At 38.2% G+C, this 13,035-nt stretch overlaps 1 protein-coding gene across 1 annotated transcript in view; it reads right to left on the minus strand.

The window, feature by feature from the left end:
• Window positions 1-12,088, minus strand: part of LOC111539479 (calcium-activated chloride channel regulator 2) — a 31,406-nt gene extending 19,318 nt beyond the window's left edge. The window contains exons 1-6 of the mRNA XM_023207315.3: window positions 11,797-12,088; window positions 10,779-10,916; window positions 7,648-7,798; window positions 5,252-5,360; window positions 3,810-3,969; window positions 1,587-1,814 (exon numbers count right to left, since the gene is read on the minus strand). Of these exons, the coding sequence (XP_023063083.1) occupies window positions 1,587-1,814; window positions 3,810-3,969; window positions 5,252-5,360; window positions 7,648-7,798; window positions 10,779-10,916; window positions 11,797-11,982 (972 nt within the window). The 5' untranslated portion in view covers window positions 11,983-12,088. The remainder of the gene's footprint in view (window positions 1-1,586; window positions 1,815-3,809; window positions 3,970-5,251; window positions 5,361-7,647; window positions 7,799-10,778; window positions 10,917-11,796) is intronic.
• Between the last annotated feature and the right edge of the window lie 947 nt (window positions 12,089-13,035).

Genomic DNA, 13,035 nt, shown 5'->3' on the forward strand with positions numbered 1-13,035 from the left:
GGCAGGCAGGCAGGCTTGACTCGTAGCAAACACCAGTTTCTGTGGGGTAAATATTCTTCCATGTGTGAAACCATGGTTGATTTCCTGCTGTTATTGTGACGTCACTGAGTGCACAGTAAGGATGAAATTGTAGTGGCACATCCATACAAATGCAATAGACCAGAAATAACCTCAAGAATTTAGCTCAGGGATCAGCAGAAGTTTTCTGTGAAGGGCCAGATAGTAAATAATTTAGGCTTTGCTGGCCATAAGTTCCCTGTTGCAACTCCCCAACTCTGCTACTGTAGCAATAAAGTATCCATAGATAATATGTTGACAAATGAGCATTGCTATATTCCAATAAAATTATTTGTGGGCAAATTTCATATAATTTTCACATGTCATGAAAAAGCCTCTTGATTTTTTTTAACCATTTAAGATGTAAACCTGTCCTTATTTTGTGAGCCATGCAAAACAGGTAGTGGGACATAGTTTGCTGACCCTGGGCATAGATAATAGTAAAAAATAGTAGGAAAAATTAAGAAGTGATGAGTTTTGAGTATTTCGTATATTTGTTTTCATATACTTTATTGTAAGCTTATATAATTTAATTGTTATCAATAACTACGTTTAATTACTGGTTTGCAGATTTCCTAAAACTTTAAAAGCTGACTCTCATAAAAGTAGGCGTTATTATCCCTGTCTTACAGGTGAGAAAACTGCTTCAGAGAGGCCATGATGCTCTTTATAACAAAGACATATTACACAGTAGTGAAGGAGCCAGGATTAAAACACAGCTGCCTGATTGTGGAGACTAAGACTTTAATCAGTTAAAGCAGCTGGAGGCTGCTAGATTGCTCGATGACCGAGATATGGTCTGCTGTACACAATGATGTGGAAAATAGCCATATAATGAACATTCACTTTCACTGCAAATTCACAGTCTACTTCCTCAACCAGGGATATTTACCTGTAAGTAGAATGTAGCCAGCAGCAACTTTTCGTTATATATAGAATTTTGGATCGTTATAGGTAAGAATTTGGAAAAGGATCTTGGTTGGAAAGAGTTTCAATTAGTAGCAAAAATAAGGGTTAGAAATTATCTGTGGATTTCATTTATCTGCATTATCTCAACTTTTGGTCTGAATTTGTTCCTCCCAACCCCCGAAAAGTAGAATGTCCTTGACTCTTCCAAACCTTTTGCCTCCTCCAACTCTCACCCTTACCTCCTGAAAATAAAAATAATTAAAAACTGATAGAAAAGGCGTGGTGTCCCGCGCCTGCAGTCCCAGCTATTTGGAAGACTGAGATGGGAAGACCACTTGAGCCCTAGAGGTCGAGGCTGCAGTGAGCTGAAACTGTGCCACTGCACTCCATTCAGCCTGGGTGACAGTGGGGAGGGCGAGCATCAGGATAAATAGTTAGTGCAGGCGGGGCTTACTACCTAGGTGATGGGTTGATAGGTGCAGCAAACCACTATGGCACACGTTTACCTGTGTAACAAACTTGCACGTCCTCCACATGTACCCTGGAACTTAAAATAAAATAATAAAGAACTGATAGAAAAAATGATGAATGTTTACATTCATTTTCGTTCAAAATGTTACCTCTGCCATCTTGCTGGACACATCCAGCACTAAACAGACCACTCTGTCACCAGCCTGTACAAGCGAGAATGTGGGAGGAGGTGGAAGCTCCGTCCCATTCATGGGAAAGCTGTGGTGAAAGTCAGCGGAGTCTGTGATTACATCCCATGTACTTCTGAGGCTGCACATCCGGTTCTGTAGGTTTGGTGCTTCTTGGTTGTGGGTACTTGCATTACAAAATTCAACCACCTGGAAAGAAAAAACATCTTTAATAAAGAAAGGAACGTCCCCAAAAGCAAATATAGTTCTCATTCTCAAGGAAGTATAGGTAAAAGAAAAGGTGAACTGAAAGAAAAGAAATCAAAAGTGGTACAGTGATATACCTCTTTCCTTCAACAATGACATCAAATTTACAAATAAACCTTGGCTTTCTTGCTGGAAACACTAGCACCTTTGCGGTCTGAGAGCAATCTCTATTAAAGTTTTTTGGTATTAGATAACAAACCATGTATGTGTATATATACACATAATCTTAGTCTTGAAAAACAAAACAAAACCATCTCCCTCCTCCCTTAGCACAATATTGTGTTAAGAAAACAGCCAGGAGAAGTTATCATGACCTACTCCTATTCCAAGCCTACTCCTTGGAATAATATTTAATGACCACTGTGCCTTTATTTGTTGATCAGTCAATATATATTTTTCTACCTCAAATATTGATCTCTGTAAAAATAGATAAGGAGATAAACAAATTTACTTCCTGATGCCCCCACCTCTCACTCAATTTGGAAAATAGATATAATTTACAGAAATATAGATATAATTCACTGAATGATACTGAACCTATGTCAATCCCCCACTTAAAAATGTGGTTTGCATTGCTAAGTAATGCATAACCATCTATTCCCAGTGGCTCTATTCCTACAAAGAGTCGATACTTCCTGTTAACACAGCCATGGAAATTTAGAGCTAGAAGCAACTGAATAGCCTCTCTTGTCTCAGCTCTAATTCCATAGAAGAGAAAGCTGAAGCTTTGAAAGGTTGATAACTGCTCAAGGATATGAGTTTCTTAGGAAGGTGTGGGGACTGGAACAGAATCTGATTTTGCTTTGCGTTGTTTAACTCTTTTTCTTCCATTTCATGACTATGGTTATGGGATTGTAAAACTTTTCTGACAAGATATTTATGAGTAGGTCTTTCAAAACATCGTGAAGATAGTGCCTAGTCACAAATAATGTGGATCAAATGCATTAGGTTAGTATCAGATATTAAAGCTATAAATAAGAAATATAATGGATGGGGCAAGAAATATGAAAAATCACCTTAAAATTACAAAATAACTCCTAGTCCTGACTAAACCAGAGTGAAATAAAATAGCATGTCAATCCAAGGGGCATTGGTCAGCCATGGAAACAAAGAGAAAACTCCACAGAGGCATGTGTGGGCTGTACCCCCAGATCTGTGAAGAGATGATCCACAGATGTGACTTACAGGTTTTTGTGAACTTAGAGAGATATATCAGGTCATGAAGGCTGATGCTACTAACCTCTGAATCACCTAACTCCCTCCCCTCTGATTCCATGCTCTCTGACCCTGCATCTGGTGAGAATTGGCTGTTCCAGTCTGCTTCCAGAGAGAAAATAAGTTGGCCAAAGGATGCACGTATGAGATCCCCACGACAGAGTATGCTTTTTAATTAATAATTTTAAAAATAATATTCTGGATTTATATGCTAGTCTCTTGTCAGTTAGTTAGCATGGAATATTGACAAGGTCGGGTTTCTGCAAAGCAGAGTTGGTTGACTTCCCCTGGTGATACCTTACCTTAAGTTCTAGACTATTCAAACCAAAGTAAAGAGATTTAGGAAATGCATTTCAAATACAGAGTGGCCTGCTACCTCAAACGAGAGAATTATAACCATTTGTTATATCACTCTCATTAACCCAATGTAATTGCTTATGAAAGGATACAAGAACACCAGCATATGAACAATTTATTTTGTGGTCCCCAGAGTCCCCTTGTTAAACCTCCCAGGAAAGCAAATAGTCACTTTCCTAAAGGTATCATTTTGGTAATTATCTTGGGAGCTTCAATTTTTAAATCTGTAGAATAAAAACTAGATGAACTCTAGGGTCCCCCAAGTTCTAAAGTATAGTGCATCTTAATTGTCTTATAATTTAAATACTTGAAACATGGGAAGAGAAGGAATCCTGCAAGAGTGTGTCATTCCGAGGGCATACTTACAGAAGATAAACTTTGCATGAACATTATTGATGCAGTTGCATTTTGGGTGCTATTGTAGATAAAGGTGCATCCTTCTTTAAAAAGCTTACTAATAATACAGTTTTCTTGGGGGCAAGGACCTTTTTCACACACAAAAATGCCTGTGATGTCAGATGAACACCTAAAAATGGAAGAGAAACTGGAAATTAGGTCTATTTTAGAAACACTTATGTTTCTTCTTGACTAGCTCATATAATTGTTTCAAGGATTGTAGCCTGCTAGATATACATACAAACCTTTAAAAACTGCTCTGCCGGCGGGGCGCTATGGCTTATGCCTGTAATCCCATTACTTTGGGAGGCTGAGGCAGGTGGATCGCCTGAGGTCAGGAGTTCAAGACCAGCCTGGCCAACATGGTGAAACCCCGTCTCTGCTAAAAATACAAAAATTAGCCAGGTGTGGTGGTAGGTGCCTGTAATCCCAGCTACTCAGGAGGCTGAGGCAGGAGAATTGCTTGAACCCAGGTGGTGGAGGTTTCGGTGAGCTGAAATTGTACCATTGCACTCCAGCCTGGGCGACAGAAGCGAAACTCCATCTCAAAAAACAAACAACAACAACAACAAAAACAAACAAAAAACTGCTTTATTAAGAAAGTTCACTAATTTAGAAATGCACTCTATTTTATTTTAAAGCATTTTATCTTGATGGAGGGGCTCTGTGTTAACAAGGGCTTTAACAACTAAATAGAGTCAACGCAAAAGATACCAGGAAATCCAGATGGACATGAGTGGCAAGATTCTGGGTCAGCGCTCCTTTGAGTTCATTTCCACTTGGTATCAGGGAAAAAAAGAGAATGAATATGTAATGATGATATTTAACAGGATTCTTTCCTAAATAAGCAATCTCAAATATTGTTGATGGGAATGAAAAACAGGGCCACTTTTAGGAGAAGAAGCAGTCAATAGCTACCCAAATCACCCTTTGACCCAGTAATTGTTGATGGGAAACAACCCATGTGTCCATCAAGAGGAGACTGGTTGGATAAATTATGGTACAGTCACATAATGGAACCCTATGCAATTAAAAAACACAGAGCGAAGAAAAACATGTATTTCCATTCATTTGAATTTGCCTGAAGAAATACTGAAAAAATAAACAAGAAACTAATCACAGTGGTTACTTAGAAGGCATGAGGGGAAACAGTGAGGATACTGCTGCGAGCAAGACAGCTACAGGCGTCACTTTTTATATTGTTTTGATATTTGAACCACATAAATACCAATTGAAAGAAAAATGCCATATAACTTAAGAACTGAAAAATGAAAGGATCTCTTTCTTGTCAACTTAAGTTTTCGCTGCAATTAAATTGATTGCTTAAATTAGGCAATAATTTAATTGCTTAAGTTATAAGCAATTTTAGAGTCAAATAAATAATGAATTATAACATGAAAAGAAGTACTAACCTTGTCACTTTAATTTGATTTCGCCCATTTATATAGAAAGGTTTGTCATTGTTATACTCATCAAACACACCCCAACGGAGATGGGCCCATTCGTGGACAAACACTCGGCCTGTGGAAGAAAGAGCTTTTGCTTTTGAGTTTCTAAAATCTCAGCAATGTGCCTTGCTAACTAGTGAGGAACATGTTTTGACTACACATACTCATTCCAAAGAGTTTAAGTTACTTCCCTCTCTCCCCTTTTCATCTCCCCTATCCTATTCATATTTCCTCCTACTTCACCACCTACCACCATAAAAAAGGCAGCATGAAAATATGTTTGGTCTTGTAAATGCAGTAATTTACTTGTTGCACATCTATTTGAAGCCAGTGAGTAGTCCCACATCCTCTCATCTCCCCAGTGAAGCTGCCCGACAGGTTTCTATTCAGCTTCGTAGAGGCCTCTAAGTTCAGGGTTTGGAGAAAGGGAAAGAAGCATATCCAGATAGGCAAATAAAGCTTTCCTAATCTTCTGTCTGAGCTATCAAAGCAGACCTGCTTTTTTTCTGGCAGATAATTCTTCTATCTAGAGCAATAGTTGAAACCTAGGAGCTAGGGAAGGAGGAAGGAGCAAAAAAGGAGACTACAGAATGTTCTCTCCCAGGGAAGGACCAGCCTGGATGGTCCTTTCTCTTTGATTTTATCCCTTATTCTCTACGTTTATGTGTATTTTACAGCTCCTAGGTCAGGGAAACCCCCATCCTCAGCATGAGATCCCTTAGAACTTTCTCTCTCCCTAAATCTTACATTCCCTTCGAAGTTCAGACCATAACTTTCCCATATAAGCTTTCCAGATGAACTCCCCTCCCAAAGCACACATTTCTTTTTTCTGAATTATTTTAAGTTCTGGGAACTCAGGAAGCGTGTGCTGAGTTGACTCAGGCTGTGGCATATTGTGTAATTTTTGGATCTCGAGACAAAGGAAGGGAGGGTAACAGTCCAAGCCGTGAGTGTTGAGGGAAAGATTGTGCCTACTCATGAAATTTAGAAGTACTGATGAAATCATGCTTGAGCAGAGATTATCAGCATCTCATGGTTACCAGGAAAGAAAAAAAACTACATTTTTCTAAAGGTTTATAAAGTGTTTTGTAAAGTGTATTTTGTGGAGTGTGTCACTCCATTTCCTGCTAACTATACAGAGGATAACAAAATCCTCGTTAACAAAACCCTAGTTTAGATTTAACTAGGGATAAAAAAGAAAATTAAGACATCACTTGAAAGGCACTACTGTTAAGTTAAATCAAAAACAAAAAGTAAAGATTGGGATAGATAGTCCTTGACTGGCAAACTGTGCTCACTATTTTCTCCTTCAGATCTCACTGACTAAATACCAGTCCCAAAGCCTATAACCCTGGCTTCTCTGTCAAACTCCAGCCATCAATATCTAACCACAGGCTGAACCACTTTCCCTGGCATAGTCTACTGCTCTTCACCATGAACTTGCCTAGATCCAGACTTGTAGGATTTCTTCTCTAAGCTGGTTTTTTTCCATGTCTGACAAAAACCTGGTGTGTGCCTTGTTCCTTAATGCTGTCTCTACATGCCTCTTGCCTTTCCTTCTGTAGCGGTTCAGACCTCTTTTTGTTTTTTATCTCTGGAATATTTCTCATCACTTAGAGTTGCTAGAATTCAGTATGATAACATTTGAAAAGCAAACCACAGAGCGGCAGCACATAGGACATCCTCATTGTCCTTATTACTATTCTTCCCATCTCACAGTCTCCACCCATTTTTAAGTCTTGTGACCTCGTATCTCCAATTCTCCCAGTTATTCTCCTGATACCCAGTTTCTCCCTCATTGATCAGAGGAAGCCAGATTAATCTTAAAACACTGCTTTGATGGAGTCACTCCTGTGCTTAGAAACCTTGAGTGGTGACTTGAAAATGTGGCCATTTTAGTGCATCAACTGCCCTCATGTGCATTTCAGCATTTTCTCCCACTGCCCACAGTCTCCCTGCACCATCATTGGGGTCTCTGTCTCTCCTACATGATTTTTCTGCTGCCACAGTTTTTGTCATAGTCTTCCCACTATTTTCTCCCTTCTTTCCATTTATCAAAATGATGTTCAACCTTGAAGACCTTTTCCTTTGTGAGGCCATTTTTGACCACCCTTGGCTCTAAATGACCTTTCCTTGACTGAATTCTTATAGCACTCCTCTCTGGGCCACTAATCTGATGCTGAACTCTTTCTGGTTCACTTTAGCCCCTCATCTTTGCATGGGCATAAGGCCTATCTCCCCATTTGAATGATCAGTCCTTGACAAGTTTCAGGTTTTGTGAGCGAGTCCCTTTCAGCACCAAGCACAGAATATTACAAGCAGTACCATTCAATGGCTATTGTTTTATTGGTCCCACTTACCTCGTGATCCGTAGCCAGCTGTTAAGTTATCATTCAGTAGGAAATTAGGTGTGAAATGAATGTATTTTCCCTCTTTTCCACATCCTCTGTACTGCAGGGTATATGGATCATCTCCATGTGCCCCATGCCAGTCAGTCACTATGACATTTGCCTACATTAAAAGAAATGCCTCGTAATACTTTCTCAGCTCTGATGTTCATGACACAAATGTATACATTCATTAAAGCACTTTGAACTGTACACTTAACATATGTGCATTTTATTGTATGTAATTATACCCCAATTTAAAAACAGAATTGAAGAAAAATGCCTTGTGGATGGAGTTTAAAATGCACCCACGCCTACATATCAATAAAATCACTTGGGACTTCCAAAAAGGTCTATGTTATAAAAGATTAGCAAATTTTTATGGAACTTCATTACTTCCATTTGATCTTTCCACATTCCAGATTAAAATATTCTCAAAAGTCAATCCTATAAAAGTCTGATATAACAAAAGACTATAAAATGTAATTAAAATATTTGAAGAAATTCTAAAAGCATTTATACATCATTCAGAACCACTCAGAAGGCTGTAAAATGTTACAGCCTTTTGTGAACAACTTTCTGTGGGTTATTTTACTGGTGTAAGACAATAGAACATTATTTCTTTGAAAATTTGTCCTTTATTTCCTGTAACCAATTAGATCAGCAAAATGATCATTCCAATGAAGTTATATTTCATCTTATGGCCCGACCACTTCCATTACTGTTGCTAAAACATATTTGAAGTCCCAAACTGAAATATCTACTCATACAACTATCAAGACAATAAAATGTTATACATAACATTGTTTCCTTTATTTTTAGGAAGAAAGATAACATATTGTTCTGGGTATGCCCTTAAAAGTTAAATATGCTGTTAAGTTTTTTAAAAAGCTGATTTTGGAAAAATAGATTTAATATGATCCAATATACATAATTATCACTTTATGTACAATATGTATATATGTTGTGTGTGTGTATGTATGTGTGTGCATCTGTGTCTGTGTGTGCCACTGAGGAGAAGAGGACAATAATATTTTTATTTTTATTTTCCATATTTCTACATTATTTAATTTTTTAAATGAGCATAAATTACTTTTATAATAATTAACATTTATTTTTAGAAAGATAAGAATTCAAGCCGAAGTTATTACAAGGAAGTACCTACAGAAAAGACTGAAGAGGTCATGCTCTTGGAGAGTCCTCACTTGGATAAAACCTCATTCCTATGTCTGAAAATTTGTCCTGAGGCCAAAAGGAAAGAGTGCCCTTCCTGGAATGGAATACTCAGATGCTGCTTGGGGTTACCTTATATCTTATAAACCGCAGTAATTTAGCTCTTACCTACTTTTCCTAATCCTTTCCCCCTTCCCTGATTCCTGCCTACATCACATTGTAGACTTGCAAGGACAGGAACTACCTTGTTGGTCCTTGGGTTCTCTGCAGTGCCTGGCATGGCCCCATACATAATGATCATTCACTAAGTGTTTGCTTAACTGACATTCTGAGGTTAAAGAATTGGCATCCAACAGATATATGAACAGCATTCAGTGACTATTGTTTCCTTTGGTCTTTCCATTCACTCATATTTTCACTTTTGCTTTACTTATTTATTTCTCTCCTCTCCATTAGGATCAAGAGTATTACCTATGGCAACGTGGTTTTGGTGTTTGTTGTCTCCAGTACTTCTTAGTTCTATTGAAGGCCAAATAGATGCATGAAATCTCTATCGACAACTAGAGACAACAAAGCTTAGTGCAAAAACCATGGGTTTTGGAGTCAAATAGACATTCAAATTATGGCTCTGGAATTTACCAGCTGTTTGATTTGGGACAAAGTCCAGACCTTATTCAAGCCCCAGTGTTTTAATTTGTGATCACAGAAATTAATTTTAAGTTATGTGATAATTAAATAATATATGTTAAATGCCTGGCACTTAGTTGGAGCTTAAACACTAACTCTTCCCAGTTTACCCCAGTTCCCCCACCTATCCTATCTTCATGTGCAAGCATTCTCAAATGCGTTCATCTGGTCATAAGTCAACAGCTTTTCACAGGCTCTTTAACTTCTTCAGGACATTGGGGTACCTATCTGAATTGCTATACCATTCAATTTCTGACAGAGTAGCTTCGAAGGAGAGCTAAGGATGAAACAGACTTAGGAAATTTCATACTGAGGGTCAGAAATAAGGAAAGGGAAAAGCTGTACCACATGTTTGAGTCATTCTGTTAGAGATGTAGCTACAGTCTCAAACCCACTCCATGGCTGAAACCCTGAGCTAAGTTGTCAGTGCCTCTGCTTCTGGTCCTTCCAGTAGCTGCGACGGACTCTTGTTCACAGTTGACATCAAACAGTGATTTACCATTTATATTATTTATCATTTATTTTCACTGTGCATGCTAGTATGTACCAGACATCATCATGGGTGCTTAATCATGATCTGCAACTTATGAGAGCTTTTCAAGGTGAAGTTCTTCTATAGGTGGAAAAAAAAAAAAGGTAGCCATTCCCCTACTCACCCACATCCCTACATCCTTCCTTCCTTCCTTCCTTCCTTCCTTCCTTCCTTCCTTCCTTCCTTCCTTCCTTCCTTCCTTCTAATCTCCATATTCCCCTAAAACAATATCCTGGACTTGAGTTAATGTGAAATTCTGATAATCTACACCATGGCATGAGATGGCAGTCATATTTTTAAATGCATGGTGGTTTATATTTCTGTCTGGACATGCATGTTTATTCCTCCTGACAGGATGGTAAATGGGTATACTCATAATTGGAACTGTTCCCTTTGTAGCTCATCCTCAGTGAGATAAAACTAGTTATTGATCCTTAACCAAACTTTTCAGAAAGGACTCCGTAAGTTACAAAATAAAGAAATCTTCTGAGAAACTACTTAGGCAACGGCATTTGACTCATTTTTTACTCTACAATTTGCATTCATTTATTCTCATGTATTTTGTTGATAACATTCTGCCCAATAAAATTATTTGTATTGTTAATACTGATGATTTGTTTTTACTTAACTTCTCACTTTTATAGTTTAAGCACAGTATATTTTGGTGTTTGTTTTCCCCTTCAGATCATTGAGTAAAATCCTGGATTCTTACCTTTTCATATGATTCTTGTTTTATTTTGCTGTAATTATTAGCTTTCCATGTGGCAGGTATTAAAATCTTTATATCTCTGAAAAATACTCTTCTCTTGGTAGCATTAAATAGGTAAAATGAAGCTTCAGTTATCATTTCCTATAGCCAGACAAAAGAAAAACTTTCTTTACCACTTGTAAATTCTGTATGTTTTGGTTTTCTGGTATGCTTAAACAGTAATAAAAATATTGAAATATTTTGAAGAGACCTAGACTTTGGGAAAATATAGGAGCAAATTTTTAAAAAAACTTTAAATGACCATCTGGAAGATTTTAGGACACTAATTATATGTCTGTGCTTGCCTTCATAGTTTTCCCAATTTTGAGAAAGGCTTTTAAGCTTTTACTGAACAAATCCTTTTCATGTCACACCTGTGTGTACATTCAAGACCACACCTTATGACGACACTGATTTCACTAGAGCAATACCAAAAGGAGGCTTATACATAATAGAGCTATGATCCTCCCTTGCCATATTAAAGTAAAAATAGTCAATTATGTTACAGCTTATTCAAGTGAAAAGAAATAATTTTGCTTTTTGGCCCACCATACAGACTCTCACCCTTTCTGCCTGAGAATTCTCACCCTCAGGATGAAAGCAATATGATTTTAACAAGCATCTCATTATCATGCTTATTCATTAGTTAAATATTCAATCTTTGTTGCCACAATGGGTTGTTATTTTTCTAAGTTGCTACCCCAAAAATGGTCATGTAGGAAAACAAAAAAGCTGAAATTAGTAGCAACCAACAATAACAAAAGAGAGGGCTAGATCAACACTTTGATGAGCTGAGACTACACAGAATTAGATGAGCAAACTGGCTTAGTTAGCCATAATCATAACGCTGTGGCACTATCTTTTAAAAATGCTGTTCTCTCTACTACTCAAATACAAACCAGGCAGGGTAGTTAGCTTTTTAAATAAGGCTACAGGTCTGATCAAATGGTATACTAGTATCAGTTTCATAATTTCCACTCACCTTAATGTTTGAGATGAGGTTCTGATTCTCAGGTACCTGAGGATTAATTGCAATGAGCAATCCATTATACCCATTGTCTTGAAGTTGTACTCCAGCTCCCAGGAATGGAAGTTCTGAACTTAGGGCAACCAGGAGAGTCACAAACTTCAGGTCGCAAACAGGACCTGCAATGCCTCTTTGGGTCATGTTGTGGAGAAGCCTCCAGTTCACTCACACTGAGCCTGCTGCATACATTGTGTCAGGTTTTCAATGTGGATGCAGAAGGTTTCTTCCTGGACTTGCAAGGTTTTAGAATACAAGATGAAGGAGGTGTCTTCTTTGAAAAGTCTGGGGTGGATCCATCTGGGACCTGCCTCTACTAGTCCTTTTCCTCTAGGCAATGCTACACTTGCCTGTTCTGTGGCTGAGCTGCCTCCTGAATCATGGTTGGGCAAGAAACCTTCTGCTCCTCATTCATTTTATAACTTCTCAGAAAGAAGAGAGAAATAAGACCAAAGGAGCTTAAAAGCAGGAAATCTGGCTGGCTGGGCAGGAAATTAGTATACCTGGACTGTTCAATCCCCTTGCAGTAGAAACACAGAAATCTATAGTGATTTTCCTCTCCTCGATTCTCATAACCTCCTCCATCAGTTGGCACAACTACTTTCTACTGCCCTCAAGTCATTTTTCATTTGGTGTAAGATTTCCTTGGCTGTTTATTTTGAAGATTTAGAAATCCATTCAGCAGCCCAGTCCCTAGAGCTCTTGGGTCAGAAAGTCTAGGCAAGCTCTCAGCTAATGGCTGGCTGGGGGTCAGGTATCAGATATCCCCCAGGGAGGGCCAACTGCCAGGAACTTGGGTACCTGTGCAGGCCTTTCCCTCTGGCCTTGCTACCTTTTCTCTCTGCATCAGGAAGAAGAATAGACTTCTCCTTCAGCTGTCTCCTAAGGGCAAGGTCCCGCTTCAGTCAACCTTCCATTTCTCTAGGACCAAAAACAGGATCTAATCTACAGTAACCTCAAATATTTTATGACTGTTTCATAATACCTGATACTTACCTCAGGCTTTAAAGTTTACAAATGAACTTACTTAAATATCAATACTCTGATGCAGGTATAATTCATACTTTTCAAGTGACAACACCAAGTCTCGGAAATTCTGATTATGAAAATTAGCCAATGAGAGAAGAAACTAACATTTATTGAGTGATGGATTTTATTATACCTATTTTATGGGTGACAGAACTCCTGTTCAAAAAA

The sequence above is a fragment of the Piliocolobus tephrosceles genome, chromosome 1 (assembly GCF_002776525.5).
Source record: "Piliocolobus tephrosceles isolate RC106 chromosome 1, ASM277652v3, whole genome shotgun sequence".
NCBI classification, from domain to species: domain Eukaryota; kingdom Metazoa; phylum Chordata; class Mammalia; order Primates; family Cercopithecidae; genus Piliocolobus; species Piliocolobus tephrosceles.